Source organism: Anopheles gambiae, chromosome 3 (genome assembly GCF_943734735.2).
Source record: "Anopheles gambiae chromosome 3, idAnoGambNW_F1_1, whole genome shotgun sequence".
NCBI classification, from domain to species: Eukaryota; Metazoa; Arthropoda; class Insecta; order Diptera; family Culicidae; genus Anopheles; species Anopheles gambiae.
In genome coordinates, this window is record NC_064602.1 from 86,925,747 (window position 1) to 86,953,367 (window position 27,621).

The following is a 27,621-nucleotide window of genomic DNA, read 5'->3' on the forward strand; positions in this document are numbered from 1 at the left end:
GACTTTTATTACTCATTATTACAAAAAGATGTGTATTGCTTAGATTTGATGTCCTTTTATAGTGTTGGAACCTTTTCGCAAGGTACCCAACGACCTGTCGTAAACGCGCGTTTTAAAATATGTGAGATATCGGTTCGGGTTTCAACCGATCGCGTTCGGTTCGCAAGGAAAGCATAAAAAGGGGCGACAGGACACGAAGAAGGCCTCTAAACCAAAAGCGGGAATCGAAGACTAATTTTTTGGCAAACGTAGAAAAATAAATCGTTTCGGCAAAGAATTTACACCGCGTTGGTTTTCATTTCGCAACATTCCAAAAAATTACGATTCAAATGAATTTGTGAAACGAGTTTCGAACGTTTTGTGGCCGGCAATTATTTGTTTCGCGGATCGAAGTAAAGTAAATCGCGCGCAAATAGAAAAGTTTCGGTAGCCGCAAAAAAGTGACAAGTGTAATGGAGCAGTACAATACGCGTCGTATGCCACGGCTGGAGCGAGCTAACTCCGGAACGCATCCGGATACGGAACGAGAGTACGTTCCCAGCGTAGCTTCACCCATCCCAGGACCATTGCGCGAATCTGCTACCCCGTCGGAAGGAGGCACCCCTAGGATTATCTCTATAGATAGAGATACTACATCCTACGAACGGGTGCAAAGTAAGGCGGAAAACACATATTGTCGCGAGCTCATACCGTCGGAAGAAAACATCCAGAGGCTAGTTCCCGAATCAGGAGATACGATACCTCGAGAAGTGATGCGGAGTAAGGCGGGTGACTCGAAACGTTACGTTAACGAAAACGCGATTTGTGAGAGCAAAGAGACGGGAACCGCACCGGAAAGTACACGATTAACAGAGGAGAAACGGCGCCGGAGGCGTATCGCTATTGAACAGGAGCTGAGCATACTCGATATCGCGGACGCTCAACATAGCAAATCAAGTTTTGCGCAGCCTCCTACTGGAAGAAATTTGGTAGCACGAGAGCTGCAGTTTGAAGAAAGAGTCCGTGATATGGAGAATTCCATGCGAGTAACGTCCCACCAAAATGATGGCCCTTCGCGGGGTCGATATCCCGTAGATGACGATCACGACCTAGACGCATCGAACACACGCACACTAAACCACCGCGCAACACAACATGGCCGAGATGTGTTTACAATACATTCGCAGCATCCAGGATACACGATGCACTCGGGATACGTTGCACACTACGGTTATGCGACACAGTCGGAAAACGAATCACATCCTGGGTACACAACACAAAATAACCCAATTCGTCCGGAAAACACAATGCACCAACGGTATACGGCACACTTAGGGAGCAATACGTATGCAGGTCACACTACGCGTCACAACACACATCTGCCGGTCCACAGCACTGTACTAAGCCATAATCAGGTAACGGCTCGCCAACCATTACCGCGGGATTTGCCGATTTTCTCCGGAGATGTTGACGATTGGCTGGTTTTCATTACCGCATATGAACGCACCACCATTTCTTGTGCATATACGGATGACGAGAACATTACCCGACTGCATCATGCACTAAGAGGGCCCGCACTGGAGACAGTTGGACCTCTCCTATCTTTCCCGGACGGATTGAAGGATGCCATTGATACGCTTAAAGCGCGTTACGGAAGACCCGATTTAATTGTGGAATCGATGATCCGCAAAATAAGGGGAATGACCGCACCTAACGCTGAGGACTTATCAACCTTAGTAGAGTTCGGGTTTGCCGTAAAGCGGTTGGTTGGAGTGGTAAAGGCTTCCGGGCTACAGGCTTACGTGTACGATGTTACGTTGCTTAAGGAGCTAGTAAAGAAGCTGCCCCCCGTCATATGCATTAATTGGGCGAGGGAGCGGAAGAGGTATCCGGAAGTTACATTGATCGAGTTTGGAAAATGGATTGGTGAGCTAGCTGATGACTTATGCAGTATCATCGATATGACGTCCAGCTTGGAGAGACATGACGAGACGCATGCAAAACAGCTCCCGACGCAACAGCTACAGCACCGTCAATGTCGGCGTCTAAAGTTTCAGCCCGCTAGACCAAAACAAGGGCGACCGAGCAGTACCGGACGAGTCCAAACGACCTACTGTAATACGACGATTCCGCGAAGGAAACGCGTTAGGAAACCAGCAAACATTATTGAGGTACCAGTGATGCATCCAGCGTGCGTTCTCTGTGGTGCCAATTGTGGATCCCTGGATCAATGTGCGACGTTCCGGAACAGCACTGTAACAGAAAGAAGAGGTTTCGTAACCGAGAGAAAGATGTGTAGGAAGTGTCTTGCCAATCACGGCGGCAGATGCAGATCAAATGAAGGCACACTCCTTAAATACGTGCCGATAACTCTGTATGGGCCTGCCACGCGCGTCGATACGTTCGCGTTACTGGATGACGGGTCTACATCAACGCTTATGGATGAAGGACTGATGCAGGAACTTGGTGTAACCGGCGCACCACACCCACTCAACCTGCAATGGACAGGGAAGGTTTCCCGAAAGGAACAGGATTCCATGAAGGTGTCAGTACGTGTGTCTGGCCGCAATAAGTCGTGTATGAAGGAGCTGATACACATGCACACCGTTAAGCAACTTGCGCTACCCGCACAGTCACTGGATGTGGCTCAACTTGCCGCCACATACGGTCACCTGAGAGGACTACCAGTAAGTCGATATGTGCGTATCGTACCTCGCGTTCTTATTGGAGCCGACAACTGCCATTTGAGCCAACCAATGAAGATCTTGAAGGGCAAACGGGGCGAGCCAGTCGCTTGCAGGACCGGTTTAGGATGGCTAATTTACGGTCCTTACGCAGTTGATCGGGATTTTCGACATGGCGTCATCGCGAAGAAGCCAACCTGTCGCAGCCACCGGACCATTGCACCGATTAGCTCAACCTCCGTACCGCTGCAGAATACGGAGCACGAAAGCGATCTACCTGGGCTTGAGTTTTCCGTTGGTCCAAAATCACTCTGCAAGGCTGCGGCAAAGCAGCGGTATGTATGCCTAAAAACAGATAAAATAATCAATCCCGTTGCAGACGATAAAACAAAGGCGAAGATAAAACCACACTTATCTGAAGACCGCAGCGGGCAAGCACACAACAATGCATCGACCAAGCGTCGGTTCTACACGGTGATGAAACGGGCTCAACCTTCTAGTAAACAGGAGGGAACGCCGCAGGAGGATGGGCCGGTGATGCAATTTGAACTGCTAAATAAGCGATGGTTCAATCTCCCGGGGCAAACGCGCTGTAGCAGCTGCCGACTCCGCCAAAAAGGTCCACATAATAACCTCGCGTTGCAGAAATCATTCGCACATATGAACGGTTCCAAAAAACAGTATAGGGCTCGGTATAGCATCTTTCGAAGCGCAAAGGATAAGCACGGTAAGAAAACTGTTCATAAATGCTGCGTGAGACCACTTTAACACGAGGTAGCGAATGTAAACAAACGACACGCGCTAATCTGACAGGTTCGATAAGAAAGTGAAGCCCCAGTCGAAGCTAGCGAAAGATCAACTGTGGTACACTTGGGGGGACAATGTTGGAACCTTTTCGCAAGGTACCCAACGACCTGTCGTAAACGCGCGTTTTAAAATATGTGAGATATCGGTTCGGGTTTCAACCGATCGCGTTCGGTTCGCAAGGAAAGCATAAAAAGGGGCGACAGGACACGAAGAAGGCCTCTAAACCAAAAGCGGGAATCGAAGACTAATTTTTTGGCAAACGTAGAAAAATAAATCGTTTCGGCAAAGAATTTACACCGCGTTGGTTTTCATTTCGCAACATATAGGAAGCGTACACTCTGGCTCTTAGTGAGATTGATTAGTACATCAATTTGATTGTATTATGCATTCGATTGTGTTTGACATTTGACAACAGCAATCAAATCTACATACATTATTTATTTGAAGTGTATTAAAATGGTACTTTCCGTACAATTTTCACATAAAAAAACGATACAGTAGTATACACGGAATGAAGTGGTTTAATAGTTACTGCAAATTCTAACAGAGGGAGCTGCTATATGTATATTCAATATGATAAGGTCTTTACTACTGCAATGCTCCTTTAGAAGTGAACAAATGTATCAATGGTTGTAAGCAATTAGGATTTTTTGAAGTAAATCCTTTGGCATGATTAATTATGATTATGCTGATAATCCCAACAAAAAATTGATAATAAAATTATGCTTTCTACAGGTGTTATCAAAACCATCATACGCCAAACAATGATTATTTTGGAGACAATTTTGTTACTTTCATACTTTGTATGTCAGGATGATATGTATGAAATTCTATCGAAATCTACGAAAACGGTTTGCAATACTGTAAAATGTAACATTCTATTTTTGCTCCATCTAAACGGAAGTGGTAGTGGTACAGAATGCATTCCAATGAGTCGATACTGCTACCTTCCGGGAAAACCAATAGCTTTATAGTGGAATGAGCCCCTCCAACTCAACCTAATTCTGCCCTAGGAATGTGTGCTGCCTGCTGCGGGGTGTCGAAAACAAATCGTCGGAAGAAGCCTCCCTAATGTAAGGCACCGCGATAAGCCCTGCACTACCAGAAAAAGCAATCACAATCATCATTCGAGCTAAGCACGCACACTAACACACCCGCGTATATCCTGCACGTCCTTGGCCTCGGAGATGGTTTCTCGGAAGGGAGAATTTTTGCTGCGCCAAAGTTTTTCCCCAACGTAGTGCCTTTTGTGGATCCCACAAACTTACACACACACATACACGCACTGCTCAAAGGACGATTATGTTGGCGCGGTACTTGAAGCCGGCAAACACGCGTGCCAGACATTTGATAAATTACCTCAGCCATGATAATCCGCTTTCGCTTCTTCCTGCCTGTCGGGTTTTCTTTATTCGTTGTTGTCGTGTTTTTTTTTATGGAAACTGATCAGTTTTGGATGGAGTAGGAAGAGAGAAAACCTCCGTCTCTTACTCCCCCATCTCTTTTATGGTTCGGAAAAAGTCAAGAGTGGAATTGTTTAGCAAACAAACGCCGAACGAAAAAGGCCGACGGTGATGGCTGAAATTTGAGCATGAGGTCAGTTTTTTCTACGCTTATCTTTGCATTTGTTTTTTATTATTATTGTTATTATTTTTCCTTACGTAACAACAGATTTGCTTTTTTGTTTTGCTTGAGGTATTTTTATGGATAAAGTTTTATATATTTTTCTGAGTTCTTTTTGTTCGTTGTCTTTTCACTTCCCTTATAATCTGCGGTGATAACGATGCTGACCACAGGTCCTGGCCACTGCAGTCCGGAAGCTAATATGCGTTTGTTTTCATGCGATCGTCATCACCGAGACCGTTAACACATCCATGAGCTAAATCGTGACAGGGAAAGCGTAACAAAGGGAGAAATGAATCGAAGGAAAAGGATCAACGTGTGCTTATTGCAGACATTAGATTCAGGCCAGCGTGTCATCTGTGGTTGATAATGGCATCCAGTTCTATATATTCTGCAACCAGCATTGTGTAACTGTTTGTTTGCTTGGCGTACTTCTTTAAATTTCGACCAGTTAACATGTTGATTTGCGCTCACTATGCACAGGCAGGGAGGCAACGCTCACCAGCACCAGCAGGTTGACTTGTTCTGCTGCTGTGTAGATTTTTTTTTTTGTGTAGCTCTTAGCACGTTTCGCCCCGTTGACGAATAGCAAACGAGATAACTTACCTTCATTATGCTTTCCACCATTGTTTGGATGATCCATCAAAATTCTTGCCCCGTTGCGCTCGCCCGTCCGGCCCGACCATTCCGGTGGCTGCAAGCGCACGCTTCGCGCCACGGCTCCAAGATGTGAGCGACCGGCAAAGCTTATAGTCCGGATATGAAGCATAAATTCAGGTCCCCCGTTACCGTTCCCTCCCATCAGCAGCGTCCCAGCAGCACGGGCGTATGTAGATCAGTGCTTGCTAAGTTATGCAAGGGCAATGGGGGCGGACGGGGCGGAATGATGCATCAAAACCTAAACAATAGTTGCATCCACAATGAGAGAAAGGAACGGGTGGGAGTTGCCAAAAGTGGTACGAAATCCGACCCGGGGAACGAGTGGCACAAAACACAGCAAGCCGGACCTTAATCCATTCGTCATGGCTGTGAAGGTGCTGCGAATGCCAGCAGGACAGGCGTACTCTGTGCATGCACATAGCACGGAAAAATCGGAACGCAACTTAAAGGATTTTGGGCTGAGCTTTGGTTTCTATGTGTGTATGTGAATGAAGGGTGGAAAATGGTGTGCGTTTTCGTTTATTTCACTAGCATTATGGGGAGTTAAGCATGCCAAGGTTTGTTTGGTACGTTATTTCATTTATTTTTAATCAGTTTTTTCCATCTTCAAAGTAGTTTGTGAATTATAGTTTGTTATTTCTTACGTTTTATTTTATTTTATTTATTGTATTTAGTTTATCTCAAGAATGTTTGCTTCTGAAAATCGATTCAATGCGCTTATTCTTATTGATTTTTTAGTCTTAATTTCTTCTTGTTGAATTGCTTCTTTCATGTTCATATATTTCTTCTTATATGATATCCGCAAAATCTGTAATGTAGCCATCTTCGTTATTTTATCATTCAATATTTAGCATTGCTGCAAAAATAACACTCGCAACCTTTTGAATAGCTTTATGAACCAATTTTATTTATTTCGATTGTTGCAAATAAACCATAATACTCTCTTGTAGTTTCTGTAGTCCATCGAACCGATAAGTTTTGCACCAAAAACTCAACACGTATGTCCCAAAGCTCGTACCAATCTGATAAAGATCTCACCGTCGAGTTGGTAGCAAACGTTGCGGAATGTCAAACAAATGTCCCTGTCTGGGGCATTTTTGATGCGAATATGAATTTAATATTTGAAACATTTGTTGTTTTTGCTTTTTTTCGCTCCTTCTGCTTCGATGGCGGCATTTTAAAACAAATGGCCGAACGAACGACACAAACACGTCAACAAAAAATCGATCCAAAATTCATTCCACTGGCCGAAAAAAGAAACAAGAGCTATGTATCGATCATGTCGTATTTATTCTCGTGCGTAGATGCAACCACCTTGGTACAATGTTTCGAAAGCAGGCCCGTTTGATACGGGCGGATCGCGATAGGCCGCGAGACGAACGAGTTAGTTATTTTCTTACAGCCACTTCCTGCGCCCCGGTGTCCCCGCCGGTACGGCAACATTTGGCACGGGTGGAAAGAAATGGAAAGTATGACACTCGAGACGCGGGAAACGAAATAAAAACCATCCCAGCGTCCCAGCGTGGCGGGAAACATAATATTTTCAATGTAAATCAAATGGGCCTCCAAAAGGTTGCCTCGGTTGCCCGCTGTCCTGGCCGGCCAGGGGCTTCCATCTTCAGCGTTCCATCATTGCTCGGGCTCGCGTCCTCGGTCTGTTTTGACCGGTGACATGACGGCAGAAGAATGTTCTTTCATGTTGTCGTCCCGTTGTCGCCTTTTTCCACCATTTAAACCTCCTTCGCTTTGTTTCGAACGCTTACAAGATGGGAAAGAATGCTTTTTGTTTTGTGTTTCTTGCTTTGCTTTCTGTAAGGAAGGTGTTTTAACGTACTTTCATCACCGTCGTATGCGTTTAAGAAGCGCTTGCCTCTCGCTTGTTTCTCGCACTTTCCGAAAAAAAGGGGGGCAAAGTATGGCGACGGTAACCGAACCCGCATATTTCAAACTAACGAGCTCACGAATCAAAATATTGATGATTTTTCCATGTTTCCTGTCCCTGCACGGCTCGCCCCTCGCTTCCCTCGGCCACTGTGCTCCACCCTTTCCGGGCTGAGGGATTATGTTGTCGCGCTGTGCCAATGTGCACGGGTCAACAGCGCATGCCAGGAAATGCATGCTAAGAGGGGGCAAAAGGTGATTCGTGGGTAGGAAGGAATAGTCGGAGTGGACAGGAAAGGATACATTTAAAGACGAATACTTGGAAAGGTCAGTCTGAAAGAAAGGTTTGAAGAGAACGTGGAAAGGAATGGAAATGTGAAGTTATTAAATGTTCATTTGTTACCGCTGTAAGGAAAAGGTTTTTTTGTATTCTTCAATGGACGTGGATACGTCAAACAAATCGTGAAAATGATACTATGTTTCATATTTCTTTGTTTTTTTTCGCTCGTTTTCGTATGACTGTTCACCTTATTGTGAATAATCGAACTTTATTTTTGTTAAATGGTATTATTTACATTTTTGTTCCAATCTTAAAGGATTATGGTATTATTTTTCTTTCTTTTATAATATTATGTCAATGTTTGCTTAGTTTTAACTTTTATTAATCTTATTTTGCAAAATTGTTCTATGTTTTGTATAGCTGCTTTACTTTTTATATATTTTCATGTTTGTTTGGAATCTTATTTCCTCTTTTTTACTTTTAACTTCTAGATAATATAGATTAGTTTTTAAATTTTGTTAGAGTTACAATCTTTTTAAGTAGTGCATGCAGCCTATAGCAATGTGATAAAACCATTAAATGGAGCTATTTTTAGTTGTGAAATTTAACCATAATTTCTTACACTATGCACCTGCACCGGGAACGACGGTGAACGGGTCCGTCACCGGGTCGCGCACCTTTGGTGACAGTTTCCGCCGTCAATCAGCGCGTGGTACAAAATTCGTACAAATCGTTATCGAATTTTCGACTTCATCTCACGATCAGCTGCTTCCCGTAAACCCAAACCCTGTCTATTGCCCTAAACGTTTGTCATCGTTCCGTGCTTCTCCGGCGTGTGTCACGTTCGCCAACGGCAAATCGGTCGTCGGCTTTGTGCTTAGCCGCATTTTGCGCCATGCACAATTCGGCAGAGCAGAGAACGACGCACCGTTGCCCGTTGTTTGGGTGTGTGTGTGTGTACGGACATAATCGAATTCATAATTTTCGGACCCTTTTCCTGGTGATGCTTCTTATCCGCGTGGATCACGGTCACGTAGGCAGTGCTTTGGTGACGCTTTTTTTTTTTGGAGGAGGAAGCGAATAGCAAATTTTGCCAATGCACGTCACAAGCCACTTGACTTGTCGGGAAGTGTGCAACGAAAAACAGAGAAAAAAAGAAAACAAAAAAACGATCCCGAAAGCGACGGAAATGCACCATTGGGAATAATAATGATTATCAAGCGGGACAGGTTCCTCCGGTGCCTTTATAGGGGCGACCGTTTGAGTCGTTTGTGTTTCTTATTTGCAGAATTTGATCCAAAGGCGGTGCTCAAAATTTCTATAGCCTATGTGTGTGTGTTATTTTGCTGGAGGGAATTTAATGGGCAAAATACCTCATCTTCGAGACCATTAGCGGAGACTAGTTCCTTTTTTTTCCTTTCTTCAAAATAGCGTCGATAAAGATGCGTTTCAAAGCATTCCGCTGGTATGGGACGGGAGGTGCAAGGTCATGTTTTTGTGTTGAAATTTAATATTAGAATATTATTAGTCAACCGAGTCTGCCGATTGCCGGATAATTGGCGATTGTTGTCTGCAGTTTCGGGTGTGTGTGTCGTGCTGCGCGTCTCCCGCTGCACGGCCGCAAGCGTTGGGAATGCGTGTGTAATCGTTTCGTAGAACAAAACGCCGGCCCGGCAATCGTTAGCGATTTTCGCTAAACGTTAATAACATTCCTTATGCGCAGTATTGGCGATTGTTTAGCATAATAAATCGATAGCAATTTGCGAGAGTGCGGCGGGCCCGCTGGTACTACGTGTAGGTTTTGTCGTTTAATGTGATGATGGTTTTTGGAAAATTATACTTCCCTGGTGGTGGATTGTGTTTCATGATGCTGCCGTGTTGTAAAAGGAGAGGGATGTTTGGTTGATTGCATGTTGATTGAGTATTTTCACTAAATATCAGTCGCCAAAAGAAACACTACAAAATTTCATTAAAATTAATGACTCAGCGATATCCTCTACTCTTCAGTGGGAAATGTTTGCCTCAGGACATGTAAATCGGTAGTACGGTTTAATATTAAAATTATAATAATAACAACAATGATTATATTACATGACTCAAGTCTCATCTTATTTGTAGTATCTCATTCTTTTATTTTTATTGAATTTCTTGCACCAACGTATTTTCTTAAACTGGTCTAAGCCATTCTAAGATAAACAACTTACAGAGATATGCTGGAATAGGTTTACGCTTCGTTTGCAAGAAACATTAGAAAGTCTACAACTCGAATAAATGATATTATGAACATTCTTAACCTGTGCCGGAATTCTGCACGCTTTCATCAATATTTCATAGAACTCACAAGCACCTAACGCTCTATCCGTTCCAAAATCGTGGCCTAAATCACAAATATCCTAGTGCAGTCGTTTCTATTATTCACACCAATTTCCATCATCATCATCATCATCATCACCACCGTTGTTCGACAATAAGTTCCCTGCCGACTTTACTTCCGAGTAAAACATTCTATCTACTTTAATGAACTACAATCCCATGCCCACGGCAGGAATCGTGCGCCCTGCCAGGCTTCTTAAAGCGAAATGAGACATACTCGAACCTCTTGCTCGGCGGCACAACTCGACGGGATGATCCTTCCGTTGTCAGTTCCAATCAGCAGTGGCATTGTCCCGTTGGGAGTGATTTTCGGGCCTAGGCCTAGATGTCGGGCTGCACAAGTTTGCTCCTAGAAATGGTTGCATGGGATGGTGCTGTAAGGAAATTGGGATAAAAAGCCACACATGTATCCTTTTTCGCACCTTTCCGTGCGAGATCCGAGTCCGAAGGTTCTCTCAGTCCCGTTCCAAGCAGGGTGGAGCGATGGTAAAATATCATTTTCAGACAAACGATGAAAAGCGCACACCATTATCATTACCGAGGCATCTCTCGTTTGCTGCTTCTGCTGCTGTGGTGTGCTGTGAGTGTGATTCATCTTCGGACCGAATGTCGGTAATGGACGGTGGTCCTAAAAGGAGAGCGACGACCAACGCGCCTACACAAACGACCCCGCCAAAGTCAATCCTTTCTCAACAGGCCGGCGCATGGCGTGTGGGTTATGATGGGTTTCTTTGTGTCCGTTTTTAACGCCTGAACGCTTCAACACGTGTGAGTGGGTGTGTGTGTGTGTGTCTGTGTGTTGTTCGTTAGTTATTTGGCCTTGGGGAGAATGGATCCAAAATGGACACGCATACACAAACGAGCACAGAAAAAACGAAAAATGATCCCATCTTGTCCCTTATTATTCACAACGTGAGATTTCACATAATTACATGCTTTGTATAACGAGCCGGCTGTCCAAGGATTACAATATTCCGTCCTATCAGACATTCATTCATCCATCCATCGCTGGGTAAAGCAACTGCAAACCAACCCACGAATAGTCTGGTGTCCTAATCTAGGCAGGGCGCCTTAAACACGCCAGTTCCTACAGCTCTTAATCCTTGCTCGTTCGGTCCTGGCTGGTCTGGTGGTGTGATTTTGATAATACCATTTCCCTCTGATTTCATTGTGATTATTGTAATGTTGTTTAATTTTACCTCGTAATGGTTACGCGCGCCGGCTCACAGTCATCCCTGCTCCTGCCTAACTGGGTTCGACTGGTTCTTTTGCGCGGACCAACCCTAAATTTTCGTTCTTGCAAAAGGCACTACGAAGCGGGAGAGTCAAATTTTACGACCATTATGAAAATAATCTCCCTCTCCCTCGTGAAGAGTTGCGATGGATGATGGTTTGCCGTCGGTATGAAATTGATCTCATCTCTCTGGTCTCTGGTCTTCAAAAACTGGTGGCCGGTGGATCTGGTTGACGTTGCTGCAAGAAAGTTCGCTTTCCATCCGGAACAAGGAGAGGGGGAAAGGGATTGGGTGGGTGGAAGTGGTTGTTGAAGTTCAAAAGGATTTCGCTAGCCCCATAAAATGGGGTGATAAAGCAACTGGATCAGCGAAATGGTTGACTCTGGCCAGGACGCGGTGGACTATGTAAGTGTTGGGTAAAGATTTGGACTGATTTGTTTACATGTGTTTTGTTTTTGTGGTTATTTTAATTATCTTCAGATTATTTCTAAAATCGGATGTTTTTACATTGATTTCATCAGTTTTTTTTCATAGTTTTATCAAAAATACCTTGCAAGCATAATTAATTTTTTTGATTTTTTGTATTCTTTCTTTATTGATAGTTTACTTCTACATCTGAGCTTTGTTACAGACTTTTATTTTTGTGTTCTTGTTGCTTTCATTTTTTTTCTCAGTTTTATCTTCTATAAAGTTATTTTGCATTTTATTTATCAAATTTATATTTACATTTTCTATCCTTTTTAACTACTTTAATCTACCATTTACATATTATTTAAGTTGCATTATCAAATCTAGTCAAAAGGTACCGTTGATTTCTATGCAAAGAAGAACTTCTTTTGTCAAGTTTACAAAACACTCATTTAAAATTCTAATATCCCTTTTTTGTTTTAACGCATCGAACCCATAGTGAACCTCAACGCAAGGGTTAGAGCATTTGGCATTGTACTGCTTCTAGTCGTCGTGAAAAGAACCGAAAGTACTTCCACTCACTCTGTTATGCACATCCTTTTTTATTTAAATCGGAGCATTTTGTCTATTCTGTTGCTGGGTACACTCGAGTATGAGGAATTTTCACAAACAAACCCATGCATTTGAAGGATGTTGGCTGTTTCTGTGGTGCAGTTTGAATTGTGGAAAGATTATGCACAGCATATCGCGTACTTACTGTGCTGTTGCGCAATGCAAACCCTTCAAAGCCCTTGTTTAAAACCACACGCACACACTCCTACATGGCCGTAACAGGATGCACTTTATCATCAGAAGAATTGTGTTTGCTCGTGTGTCGTGTGGTCCATTAATAATGGCTGCTCAGCAAAAAAAAAGAGCTATATCTCTCCCCCTGCACCTGCTCTCCGTACCGTTACAACGCTTCGCAAACAGCATTAAAACAACGGTACGGAGTTATTTTCTAACACAATTTGCGTTTGTATCATTTACAGCACAGCTAGCGGGCGGGCGGACAGAACGCCCTAGCCAAGTTCCGGTGCGATAAGCGGCGCGCCGCTTCAAAATTCGGGCGAGCTACGGAGCGGAAGCGGAAAGTTGTAAAAATCTTTCGTTCGACTTCGACCCACAGATAAAGGCAACGCCCAGCGCAACTCTTGAGCGCACTCGAACGCTCGAACGCTGAAAAGTTCAACTCTACGGGGTGAAAAAGTTTGAAAGCTGGCGCTGAAGCGGCCCCGCCTTGCGTTTCAACCCAAAATGCAATCTCACAATCTCGAGTGGTCTGTAAAGTTTAAATTATTCTTTATTATCAACATATCGGAAAACTCATCGCTGGGCGGTGGAGCCGTGGGAAAACCCGAAGGCACTAAGAACGTTCGATCCTTTTCTGAAAGGCTGGAGCAGGAGCTGGAACGATCGATTTTCCCTTCGTGTACGCTCTCCTGCGAGCAGTTCCTTCCCCGAAGGAAAACTTTGTCCGGGTGAGGTTTTTGAGGTATTCTTCCGTTTTTCTGAGTATTGGCTGGGATGCACTTTACCTCGCATGTACAAGAATTGCTGCTGGAATCCTTTTACAGCGAGACACAAATCTTAACACATCACTCTGTGGTACTATGTGGGCCGCACGCTCATGTGTCTGTGTGTAAGAAGGGATTCGCAGTACATGTGTGCTTTTGAACTTTCTGGCCACTCTCGAGCGAGGAAAAAGCGCTTTCCCCAAAGGGTAAAATTCTCCCCTGGAGCATCGAGCGGGGGGGTTGAGGAGTTTCCCGTTCGCTTCTTCACTTTCTAGCCCGGGCCCGGAAGTGTACGAATTTTCTTCGCACTGCACTCGCTGTTCCGATGTTAGAATATGTTCCTCGCTAGATGCTCGCTGAGCACCCAGGTCCAGGCAAAGTTTTGTGGTTTGTGGGCGAAAGGATATTGATTTTCTTTCACTACGTTTAAAATCATCGAGCTCCAGCTACTCTAGCTGGTCCCCCAAAACTAGATAAATACACAAAAAACATACACATAAAGAAAGGTGGAAAAGTGGAGATTTGGGAACATATTTTAAGTCGTTTCGCCTTTTTTTCTTTGAGTGGCAAATTTTAAAGCTAAAGCAACCCGCAAGAAAATAACGAAACGCAGTGCAAAACCATTTCTTGTCTCAGTTTTTCATTCTTCCAAAATGTTGCTAAGGATTGAAGCAAAACAAGTACACTGCCCGATCCGATAACTAACCTTCGGAAAGAAATACGAGATGTTCCTGCAGGAAGATGCTCAAGCAATGATGGAAACAAAAAAATGCAAGAAAATACTCCACCCAACACCCCACCAAACATCTGCTTTTGCTCTCGACGCCAAAGGAGAACAACCTCTGTACTTTGCAACCGAAAAATACGATTTTCTCGGGTTTTCTACTTCTGCTGCTTGCTTCTCCCAAACTTCTTCCCTTTGGGTTTTCCTGGCTGCTTTCGCTTGGCTTGGCATTTTCTGCCTCTGCCCGCTCGCAGAGGTTTTGTTGGGGACTTTCAGCGATTTTCAGGTCGACAAACAACCGTACCCCATATCCCCCTTCACCCTCCACCTCCTCAACAGAACCGAAATCGTTTTCGATGCAATTTTCAGCTTATTCTGTATTCGTTTGTCTCTCTGGTGTCTGCTTTTTACGACCACCACCAGCGGCAAGAATCGAACACACAAACTGGCGCAAATTGCAGCAAATGTGCGGAGCAGCGCAGCCCGAGACTGTCGCTGTAAAATTGTCAAAAATGGGGCGGTAATTGTTCGGAAAGATGTTTAATGCAATTATTTCATGATTACGATTCTCTTCGCTCTCGGGTGCTTTCCCGGGTTTCGATTTTGCGCTGCGACAGACCTGCTGGCACCGTTCGCTTCGGGAGTGCTTCCTTTCACCACGGGTTGCTTGGGACAGGGCAGGGCGGGCAGAAGGGAGCTGAAAAGCAGCACCATTGACGTAATGTCTAGGGAAGCATTGCAAGGGAACCGGTATGCAAAAAAGCTCTTGGTGCCGTTGGTGGAGACGAGAACACGAGACCTGAACCTGCTGACACAAACAGTTCGCGAATCTTGCATCAGCCCGGGTCTTTCCTTCCAGACAGCCCCGTCAAAGTGCGCTCCGCAGCCGATAAATGATGGAGTAAGGCCAAGAAGGAAAATCTGCATGATGTAATAAATTTCCTTCCTTCCTTCTCAGCACAGGCTCCGCTTCAACATTCAAGCTTTGCATTCGACGTCCTTCAACTGCGCCTCCCAACAGGCAGATGCGGTTTGTTTAAGCGCAATAGCAATGCGAGACATGGGGCACGGGCTGATAAGGACTGCTAGAACCGGAAAATCATTGCCCAGCATTTTTTTTGTCCCTTCATTTTTTGTGCTTCTTGAAGGGAAAATAGAAAAAGAGTCGCAAAAAATGGTCCTCAATCGTTAGAGCGAGTTTTATGCGCTTTCTGATTCCAAGACCTTCGTGCATTTGGCGAGCAATGGTTGCCAGCTTTGCGGGTGGGGGTTAAAGCGAACCCAAAATTCGCCTTTGACAAATGAAACGTGCAGCTGTCAGCGTGTTTTTTGTACCGCAGCGGAGTGTTCGGTTGGAAAGGAAATGAATGAATGCACTATTTTGTCGCGTCCTGATGATGATGATGGTGATGGGAGGATCGGGGCGAACTACACGGCTGATAACGATGTTTATGGTTGGGATGGTACGCTCCTGCATTTCGTCACTTTTTGGACGGATGGGAAAATTCGATTTCAAATCGAGTACCGAAGGGCGAGAGGGCACGAACCTGGGTGGCCTGATGATTGCAAATTTGGCCCGATTCACTGATAGAGAAGGAGCATGAAGTACGTGATGGTGCTTCTAGTAGCGCCCAAACCTTGCACAGCCAGAGAGAGGAAGAGAGAGAGACACGGGGACCGAGATGTATATCGGGTAAGTGCGCCATTACATCTCTGCGTCACATCAAACGAAAGAACCGGGGTTGCAGGCCGACACTGAAAAGGACCAGGAGAGTGGTGCTGCACTTTCGGCCGCTACTGTCAATCGCAATTCGTCAGTCTGGGTGGTGCAATGAGGCGTGTGCAATACTGCCGTGCACGTTCCGCAGCGAAAGCTCATTGCGTTAAGGACTTTGCAGTGGGGTGGGTGCTTTTTCTCGCTCCTCCTTGATATAATGGGATGCGACGTTCTGTGGTGGTGGTAGTCGAGCTGGAATGAAGGGAAATATTTCAATATTACTTTCATTTGTTATTCATTCGGTAAAAGCGGTGGAGAAAGGAGGAACGTGCGCCTGGAACTGCTGGAATGCAATTATGATTTGCATTAAGGTCGAGGGATAATAAATGTAATGCATCGCTTCCTTTGTGTGTGTGAGTGTGTGAGGGTGATTGCCCTGACTTGGCTGACACGGGAAGATAATCCCATCACGAAAGCAGCTCTGGGAGAGGACCTTTTTGTGGGGTTGTTGGGCTTTTTTTTTCACGTAAATGGATCATTTTGGATGCGTAATGGCATTGAATTAAATGAAGTATTTTTTAGCCTTGAATCGCCATTAAAGTTGATACAGTCAGATGCAAAACTTTATCTTAACAGAGGTTTTGTACTTCGAAAGGGACATTCAAGACGAAGTCATCGGTTGAGGACGTGAACAGCTCAATGCATACTAATGCTAATGATATTACATCTATCTGTTTTCTTCACGCTGAACAGCTTTAATGGAATGTCAATAGAAATGCCAGCTGCAAGTACAACCTCTAGGTCTTATTGTTATGATTTTTTTTGGAAAGCTTAGAGACAGCGTACTGCCTTACAAGTAATCTTTAGGAAACTTTTCATTTTACCGTGATTATACATTACTACTGTTTTGAATATTTGCTCCACAACTTGGAATAATGTTTCAAATCTTTACACAAACACGCAAATAAAATCCAATATGCGATTCGCTTTGGAAATGCATAGTTCTTAATGATCTTAAAACAGTAACCAACTGTGTAACTGCACATCTAAATCACGCACAGTGTTAGTTTTGCGAACTGAATTCGTATATAATTTCATAGTTGTATAGTATTGGAAATCTTTTCCACGAAAATGTAACTCCGGAACATTTGTTGCCATTGACCTTGAAGCGATATAATTTGCACCAGGACGTAAAGCTGTACAGACAATTCTGTAGTCTCAAGAAGTCTTCAGCATCAGATACAGGAGTGAATATCTTGAGATCGTCGGCATAAAGTAATTTCCGACAGGATGGGATCACGTTGACAACGTTGTTTATAATTGTCAGAAAGTTAATTTAAGCAAAGATTTCTACAATAATCAGATTTGTTATGTTCTATCTTTCTTTTTAATAACTTTTTTAGTTCCAATAACAGTATCTAAGCTAACGCTGAGACTCGATATTTTATTGACATTTTTGTGTGTAGCAATAGCTACTGAATTTTGATTTTATAATGAATCCCACACACAGATCAAGGCTCAAATATTGATTTATAGTTGGAAAACTAACACAGAATTATCTGTGAAAAAAGCTTCTTCAAAAAAAGAAATTATTTACGAGGACTACTTATTTTACTACTTAGAACTACTTAAGACTATCTCTCCTCTCTTCCGTATTATGATGTCCTTTTGAGTCTTTATTTTTATGCAATCTTAACTCAACCTTTCCTTCCATGAAACCCATCTGGCATCGATTGAACTCAGCTGCTGCTCAGTTCTTTCATCTCCTTTTCAACCAATTTCCATAAAAAAAACACCACGCCGCCAATATGCAAAACATCTTTCTCCTTACTTACATCACAAAATGACACACTTGTTTCGTCCCGGCTTGAAGGGCCCATAAAAACGGTTCAACCTTTCAATCACTTTCATCTCGCTTTCAAGAGTGCCATCCCGAAATTGGCCACCTTTTTCCGATCCTGAGCCTGAATCTTGACTGTGTATGTGTGTATGTAAATTTGTTTTGCTTGCTGCGCGTTGACAGCAGAAGGTGCAGCAAGATAAGCAGGCAAGCTTTAGCAGCTTTCCCCGATGTCAGTGCTGTCAACGGCCACCCTGGTGCTTAGTCACTAAATGGTGGTTATTAGCCAGACGAGTTCTTTATCCTCCACCCCCTTTTAGTGTCCTGCTTTTGTCTTTTCAGACCTGCCCCTGACACAAAGGCAACTCAGTTCCGAGGTAATAGAGCCATAGGCCCCGGTGCGGAATCCTTGACGGGACCGTATCGAGACGCTGAAAGCGCTTAAGATATTCAACCGCGCTTCAAAGTACATTACCATAATTATGATTTGATATTCTAATGATGATAATCGCGAGCAGCTTGTGTGTGTGTGGCGCAGTGGGAGCGCCAATTCTAAACGTTCAGTTTTTGGCAAATTTGACGTCGAAAGCTGTTTATCGAATAATCTTTGCTGCTGTTGTTCCGGGCGAAGTGCAGGGAGGTGATACGGCGGGACGAGACTGTGCAAATTTCCTCGAAAAGCTTCATGTATCTTAACGGGGCTCTGTGTACGATTTATCACTATAATGCGATGATCCTGCCCTTGCAGCATGACTTGGCAGAGAAGCTGTTCTACAGGCTTTTCTTTTTCTTTGTGTTACTTACACGGTCATCATACTTTTCTGGAATCGATATCCCGGACGCCGGTCGTTGGTTCAAGTGGGGTATTGATTTTACCCCGAGCGTGCATGCCAAACGTCAATCGTTCCGAGTAAAAGTGCTTAAATTTATCGATCAATTTACCCTTTGAAGGAGATGGAAAGACAGAGAGAGAGATAGCAAGAGGTGAACAAAGGGATGACATTTAAAACCGTCGCTGGAAAGGGAAGGACGGCTTTCGCCTTGCTGGAAAATGAATTGAAGTGGAGCTTTTGTTCAACGTATTCGTTATGCGGAAACACAGTATCATTTCCTGTCACAGACAAGCCTTCCTTCCCGTCACAATGAGTATCATTTTCTTCGTAACATTCCCGCCCTATCTACCACTCTCTCTGTTCACTAAAGCGTCCTCCAGGACGTGTGTCTCTCACGCAAGTTGCTTTAGTTACGTTAAGAGGACTCCCTCTCCTGTCGGGCATGCAAATAAAGTGAATTATTTACTAATAATCATTATATGTCCTTCTCTTTCTCATCCTTTCCCTAGGTGAAGCTAACGTGTCCCTATTGTGTGTGTGAGTGTGTGTATATGTGTGTGTGTCGTGGTCCTTCCGGTGTCTCCATCACCGAAATGTGCGCCCGTGTTGATCGATGAGCGGCGAGCGTGAGTGAGTGAGAGAGGTTCGTCCTCCACCGCCAGCACGGGTCGCTCCTTGCGCGAAAGATGAGCAAAGTGTGCGAGTGTGCTCCAAACGGTTGGCACATAAAGTGAGCGCCAATATAATCCCAGGTTTTGCGTCTGTCAGTTGCTAGCCAACGCAAAGAAGAAGAAAAAGAAGAAGCAAATCAAAATCAAGTTTGTGTATTGTGGGTTGCAGTTTTGTGTTTTCGTCCGTTCCAATATGTTACATGAGGTAATGGTGCGATTGTGCCGGAGAAGAATGCCCCTCCCGACGGTGCTGACGGTGGCGCTGGCCGCCCTGGTGAGCGTTAGCCCGTGCGTTACCGGCGCTCACTGGGATCATGCCATCTTTCTGGACGACGACTACCGGCTGCTGTGGAGCATCACCGGCCAGGACATCACGTTCGAGGTGCAGGCCCGCACCCACGGCTACATTGGGCTGGGGTTTTCCAAGGACGGCACCATCTACGGGGCGGACATGGTCATCGGCTGGGTCGACCAGGGTCAGGTGCACTTTCAGGTAAGGAATTTGGAGCGATAAATCGATTCGTTTTTGTTGCTGGTTTTTTTTGTTCCCTCGTAATAATTGGATCGTTTCTATACGTTACGTGATTAGCCAATCGATGCATTGGCAAAGTACAAAAACTACAAAACCCCATTTCTAGTTTGGAGCAGCATTGGTGGGGAAATTTTTTGAAACATGAAACAAAAAACCAAACGCCCACTATTGTTTGGGAGTCCCCTTTGTATAATTTTCCCATTTCCAAGCGGTGGGGGACCTTGGGAGTTGTGGTGCTTGCAAAATTAGACTCACAAACAACCATAACGGGGCGGGCACACACACAGTCGCCTGCTGAGCTTACCTTTCACCCCAATACCTGTGTGCTGGGCTGAAAAACAAACGGAATTGGATCGTTGTTTTGTGTTTGTTATTTTATATTTATTTCATGCTTGCTACACAAAAGGACACACATCCACCCGCTCTCCCAAAGCCCAGACTGTGAAAAGGACGCGATGAAAGCGTGTTGTATTTTTGTTTTTCCCGTTGTCCCCTTCACCCATGCCGTTGAACAGCGGCCTCTAATGTGTGTGTGTCTGTGGGGGCGTACACGGGATACAAGCCGAGGAACAGCGCGAATTCCAGACACAGTTGCCACACTCGGTGAAGCTTTGATTGCCTTTCCCAATACTTTATTTTCTGCTGCGATGCTGGGTGCGTTTTCGGGTTGTTGGTAAAGGAGCGTTCAGGCGGGAGGTTTTATTTTTAGGGCAATTTTGTCTGTATTATTGCGCTGTGGATAAGGAAAACATGAGTTCGGATCTGTTCTATGTTTTTACTCGTTCAAGGACGCGCCCACATTCATTTGCTCTGTTGGGGACGCTCGATACTAAACTCCGATATTAGAAGCTACTGTACAGAAATAGAACAGCATTGCAGAAATTGTCCGCTGAAGGGATGTTCAATTTTCGCATTGATTTAATTTAATTTGAAACATAAAAAGGTTTGATACTTTTTTGGAGCTGTGGGAGGTACAAATAGAGGTAGAGAGCAAGCATGAAATACCAATTTTGTTTAATTAAACGTTGTTATTAAACTACAAAAGTGCTTGCCGTTAGAGCACCCTTAAATTAGCTTTCTGCCGTGCAAGAACCTTCAAGTCATCCACCTTTGCACCGTTGCAGCTCCCTTCGCAACCATTCTAGCACTCCAAAGCACTCCGTAGAGAACTATAAATTATTTACGGATCGTTGCATCGCACCGACTCGCCGACAGCCCGGAACTACGGCTCATCAATCGGCCAAGGCGCTCACGGCTCCACCGGCAGGCAGGGCAAAACCCCCCGGGTGATTTATCGATGAGCGCAGAATGCAAACGTTCAGCAAAATTTTTGGTCAAACCAGGTTGTGCATCCATCGGTGGCTGGTGTTTGAGTTGGTCGTCGCGAACCAGAACGGCACAGACAGCACAATAAGGAAGTTGTTCCGAAATTAATTTTACCTTGATTTATTGTTATTGTTTATTGTGTTCTTTTCGGGTGATGGCGTTTTAATGCGTTACCCCTCTCCAACAAAAAAGAAGAAAGCAAGAAAGACACTTACACAAGTTTCGTTTGTGTGGGGAGTATAAAGGAAGACATCCTCAACTGGATGACTACTTTACAGCAGAGTACTATCAACAAAGCTTAGGACTGTCGGCAAGAGATCTTAACACATTTTCACATGTCTTGAAATATTCGGCGGTCCTTATCCGGAGGCGAATGCCCCAGCTCCAAAACCGACGTCTCGCAGTGAAATTGCAATTTGAAACTGTCTGGCAAGGTGATTGCGTCGGCTGGGGCGTCATAAACATGTCCGAACGTCTTGAACGCTTCGCGCCGGGAATGCTCTTGTGAGGAACGCACATTTGTACCTCATTTCGGGGAAGCAAATCGTGTCCTTATCATCGGGCGCGCGGTACAGCAAGTACATCGCGGCCCTATCTAATCTAAACTTGTACGACAGCAATTGCTTACGACGCGGAACGAGGGGAAGCACTGCCGAGCAAATTCCGACGAATCGTACTTCTGTGAATCCTGCATACCTCACCGTCACGCCATTGCATGCTTGAGCCAATGAGATTTTACTATTAATAATTTACTTTTACGACTCTCTCTCTCTTTTGCCAACTACCTTCGAAAAATGTACGTTTTTTCGCCCCACTCTGCTGTGCCGGGTGCCTTTCTTTGTTCGAAATGGGGGATTTTCGATAGCCTCCGGGAGCCTTGCGTGGATAACGCTTCAGCCGGTCCCACTCCGTCAAGAAATGGACGGGAAAGATTGAAGTAGTTCTTCGACTTCAAGAAGCAGATAAAATCATCAGCCGAGAAATGGTGCATGAACGTTACCGACGAACGAATGGGGTTGATAAGGGGGAGGGTGGGGGACAAGGAAACAAGAACTGTGTGTGAGAATCAAACCACGCAATGCCGGGAAAAGCAAAAACGCATAAAACCAAGGGCAAAGCAAAAGGATACCCAGGCCCAGCTGAAGCAAGATATCCCGAGACGAGTGCCAGTAACGATCGGCGTAGCGTCGTCTCGTTCGTCCGAGGCGAGTTGCAGCTATGTTGGTAGCGCTTTATCGCTAGCCCAGGCAAAAAAGGAAATCGTAGTAACGGAATCATCACTGGGGAACGGCACCACGCATTGAAGCAAATAATGCGAGGGGAAGAAAATTAAATGCTCGCTCTTTATCATCGGCCTCCGGCTTTGCTGGCTGGAGGACGCTCGCCCTCGGAGTGACGGCTTCGGATTTGGGAAGGATGAAGCTCGTTACCAAGTTATCAGCTTCTTATCGGAGACGAGACGTCCAAAAACCGGGCAACCCGGGTCCAACTAGCCGATATGTCCGGTAAGGATTCATCGATCTCTTTTTTTTGCTATGTTTGCTTGCTACCAACACCCTCCCTGGAAGGCACATTTCCAATCGATTCACGCAATCGGGGAAGAGTTTCGGAACACGTAAGAAAGGTGAGAAAATAGCCAACTGAAAGGGAAGCGAAACGGAACAATCTAATTTCGAGCTGCGGTATTCCGTTTGGGAGGTTAGCGCAGGAAGCAACGGGGGCTGCAATCGGACATTCACGAAAACAAGGCGTGGAATGGTGGTCGTTCCGTTTGGGGCACCATCATACCACAATCGTGGATGCGGAATGGATTATTAGCAGTCGCGGACGCAAATGTACACATTTAGTAGCATAAAAATTTATAGCTGACCAATCTGCTTATTAATGCATGGGAGTGAAGGTACTTTTACCTGCTGTGTGTGTTTCTCTCCCCCGATTCTGTGTTGTGATTGTGCTGACGCGAACGAATTAATTAGATTGCAGATGAGGCGCACGAACACCACGGTAGTTCACAAGGACTGCTTAATTTTACTCAGAATGGTGCTATTGGTTCGTAGAATCGATGTGTACTTGAGCAATGCTTTTTACTGCCGAGCTCTTGTGTGCTTGGTGTGATTATTAAGATAAAATTTTACAGCACTTGTTATTGGAGATGTATTTAAGGTTATCTTGAATACTTTACCTTATCTTGCCAAAGGTGGAATTAGTTTCTTTCGTTGAAATGTGTAATAATATTAAGTACTTCATCATGCTAAGTGTATCATACCTTAGATAAGTTGTATCTCAGAAGTCTTTCAGTTATAACAGCTTAAAAAGAGCATTCAAGATGATTGAATCAAATGTATATGAGATAGTAGAACATAAAGACATCTTAATAGACAACTTAGAGGCGGATAACCAGTGGTGACTGGAAAAAAGTTTGTCGAGCTATCAGAACAGGAGATGTATTTAATATTATCTTGAAAACTTAACCAATATTACTCCATTATTCTATACATTACCGTTTTGGCATAAGTAAAATCACAGTTCAGAGCTCTTCTACGAATTTAGAAATATGTTTATGATATCGTTTTACCCAGTTTTGCGCTGTAGGAAAATCCCACAAGCCTTCGATATAAAGGTTCTGCAATATGAACATTTCATCAGCTGCCAGAGTTGATATCTGACCGTTGTTTAGGTCGTTTTTAGGATACCGGATACCAAATTCTACCATAAGATATAGGTTCACTGTAGTGTAGTGAAAGAAAGGGGATTTTGAATGACGGAATTCTGATCAATACTTTGTTTTTATGTTTTATTGCTCATGTTTTAAATGAAGATTTAGAAATATGATGATGTTGTTGATCGCTTGATTTTATTTATATTGTCAATCTGAAATATAGAATAGTAGAAAGCAACCTTATTCCTCCATAAATTTCTCTTATATTTCGCAACCGCCGGAATTTTACCATGAAGTAGTTTTTGAAGTCTTCATGGAATGGTAATAACTCTTATATTATGTAGTCTAAATAACCTAGGAATACAATATTCTTATAAAAGATTCATAAAATGTATTGAGAAGATCTGAAATCAATATTTTTCTTTCGTCCGTTTCAACTCTAAATGGTCCTTAAGTTGTTATCAATTGAAATGCAAAGTAAGACGTACCTTTTTTCGAAAAGTTTGTGCATGATCTTCGTACATTACATGCTTGAATTGAGTGACACTTCAGTGCAAAGTTTCCGTTACATATTTAATTGATAACGTCATGTTTGATTTTATCTCGTTAACTAAGTAGCTGTAGCGCATGATAGTTCGAGTGTCAGGAGCATACTCGCACGTGCACGTGGATCTTTTCCGGGATTTTTCCCATCTTCCCGATTGTGTTCTGATGAATTCAATCACATCTGAATCAGATAAAGGGTACGATCCGGAATTGAATTTTCTTTGGAAACAAACCATCGGTATCTATCCTTCTAGCGGGAGGAAAAAGGATTACCTCTCCCAAACCTTCTTCTTTCCCCTTACTCTTATCAAAGGATTTCCCATTTTTTCTCAGCCAAAAAAAGGACTCTCACTCACCTACTTTCCGGATCCTGCATTCGCTTCTAACACACAAACTTACCCATAGACACACACACACATGCACATTCTGTTCTTAATGATCTAGAAATAATTTAATTTACGCTAAATTTATTCCACCAACAACAAATGCTGGCTGCAAAACTTCTGGCCCCCAAATCGCACCAGATGGGACGGTCGTTGTCGGTTGGGTGAGTTTAGCCGCAAAAATGCTTCCTGTGCAGTTAGTACATGAACAATTTCGTTGCTTTAAGTTGCACTTTTACTACGCCTTTCGCACCGTACTCACGCTGTCCGTTGGTGTGTTTGAGTGCTTAGTTCGGGGAGCTGTAATTAAGAAGAATCCTTGGTGGAGGTGGAAAACAGGCAGCATTACCCGGGAAATTCGGACCTTTTCTTCCCCATCCATGCCACAAACAAACCGATTTCTGGCGGTTTAATGCGCTGGAAATGAGTTCTTCTCTTGTGTTCATAGGGCTGTTTTTTTGTTGTTTTTCGTTACACTAATGGTGAGTCCTCGCAACCATCCGATATCGATCGACCGCCTTGTTTTTGGGTCCTTTCTGCTCGATTCGGGAAGGTGTTTCCAACACACACACACACACACACACATACAAACACGGCCGGATACACCGGGTACCACCGATTCTGTGAGGTGAATCGAAATTAATGAGGTTTTACTTATGGCGGTTGAGATTTATTGCTATCACGTGTGTGTCAGTGTCTGTGTTTGATACACACATTAGTTGGTGTAGTAAACGATTGAGCACGGGTCCACCAAACGGGACAGTAAAGCGGACCGATGGTGGTTACTAAGATTTCGAGTTACCTTTTTACGATTTCGAATTCGATTACCGTGCTGCGCCACCTGGAGGAACGAATCCTCGGGACCTTTCGTTAGTTGTGGAGTGAACCGGGGGAGTGTGCAAGAAGCGAATGTGTTTTTTCTTCTTTTCTATCTCACGCCCATTGCCTTCGTTTGTGCCACTCTTCTTCCCGGTTGGAATGTTCGCATTTGCGGAAATTAAGCTGTTTTATTTCGCCTGCCGCGGAACGGTTATTTATTGATGGTGCGATAACTACCAGGCGATCCTTCGTTGCTTGCGTTTTTTGTTTTGCGGAAATCGTTTCCGCAGAGTAGATTAAAAAACTTCATCGTCCTTTTTATTCCTCTGTGTGTGAGTGTGTGCTTTTTTGTCTCTTCTTTTTCGTGTATCCATTTATCCATTTGGATGATCTCTTAGTTTGATTGCATCTAAATGGCTTATAAATTAAAATAGGCGAGAAGGTGTGCTTGGACCTATAAATTGTGCTTAAATTATGCTACCGCCAAAAAAAAAGGCAACGCGCAAAAACGGATACCCAACCCCATCGGCCGATGTGTGAGGATTCGCTCGTTGTCGCCTTTCTGTGGATGATATCGGATGGAAAAATAATTGGATAAGGAGAAGGCAATGTGTAAGTGAACGAATACCCAGCCATGGGAGGATTACAATTTCACACTAGATTTTTAGTCTTTTTCAGTATTTGTGTTCCTTCATTTTTATCGCCAGCACGTGTTGAAGTTGGCAACAATTTTCCACATTGCTGTGAAGGTTTTCCAATCAATCAAAATGATGGGGTTTTTTGCCATTTAATGTGCCGAATGCCATTGACACTATAAGCAGAAGGAAAGCAAGACGTATCGTTACAAGAGTTTTCGATTCAAAGTTTTGCCCTTTTTGATTTGGAAACAAAAAAAGAAGGATTTTTCTCCATCCTTTTTCCTTCCAATTTCATATTTCTTCAGCCAAAAAGAGGGAAATAAATGTATGCGGCCCACCTTTAACGATTGCATTGGCAAGTCGATTTTCTCGCTGATGTTCATCTTAGGTTAGCTACGACTCTTAGCGTCTGACAGCCCCTTTGGAGAAGCATTACCTCTGTTCTCTTGCTGCGTTTTCCTTTGTTTGGGAACTAATTTATGATCGGCACATGAAGGAAATAGGCCGGAGAGAGGAAAAAAACACTCTCGCATCACACACACACATTGCACTCCCTCGCACTTTTGCATGAAATACATAAATATTTTCAATTTTCACGCCATAATTCGTCCTCATTCGATGCGCGGAGCAGGGATCAATGGTGTGGTGTGCGTGCGTGTCAGAAAAATGTGCCAGCCCTTCAGAACAGCCCAATTGAAGGGAAACCACGGTGGAGTGAGGGAAAGAAAGTTGCGTCTTATAATGTCACTGGCTGTGAAGTAAGCAAAAAAACAAAGGGCGGAGGGATAAAATGAAAGAAATTTCGCCTAGTGAAAAGTCATTTACATAAACAATTTCGGCACCGAATCAGCGTCCGATAAATCCGATAAGCTGTTGCGTGCCCATTTTGATCGGTGCGTTGCTGCATTTTGTTTTCCTCTTCTTTTCTTCTTTAGCTTTACTGAGGAGGGGAAGCTGAAACAACTTAAGACACAGCTAGGACGTGGGTGGCTTAACAGTGCTTGAGGGAAGTTGTTCTGAAGTCTCAAGATTGAGAGAAGTGGGCTCTGAAATTCACGGATGGTGTTCGTTGCGCCAGGAAGATATTCACTTATTTATACATCTTTTAATTTGTTTCATTGATTGATTCACATGTTTATTTTCAAATACATTGAGTATAAAAAGTCCATATTGTCAACTTAGTGCAAGAATTTGTGTGAATTCTGGTTTGTTTGATTCGTTTTTCTCAATGTTTTATAGACGATAGCCGGAAGAATCATATGTTATTTACTTTCATCTTTTGTTGAAGTTTTATTTGTGTTTTTGTGAAATGAAAGTATCACGAAAAATCTTATTAATTGTTTCAATCGTCATCATTTCAATTAAGCTCTTTAATTCTTATAACTAATTTCAATTTTTTTAAATGGCCTTATTCTCTTGTTGTTATTTCATCTATCTTTATCTTTTG

At 43.8% G+C, this 27,621-nt stretch overlaps 1 protein-coding gene across 2 annotated transcripts in view; it reads left to right on the forward strand.

Moving 5' to 3' along the window:
- LOC1281023 (MOXD1 homolog 2) overlaps positions 1 to 27,621 on the forward strand; it is a 135,831-nt gene that overhangs the window by 44,276 nt on the left and 63,934 nt on the right. For both annotated transcript variants that reach the window (XM_061656473.1, XM_061656474.1), the window contains exon 3: positions 19,110 to 19,764. In XM_061656473.1, the coding sequence (XP_061512457.1) occupies positions 19,465 to 19,764 (300 nt within the window). In that variant the 5' untranslated portion in view covers positions 19,110 to 19,464. The remainder of the gene's footprint in view (positions 1 to 19,109; positions 19,765 to 27,621) is intronic.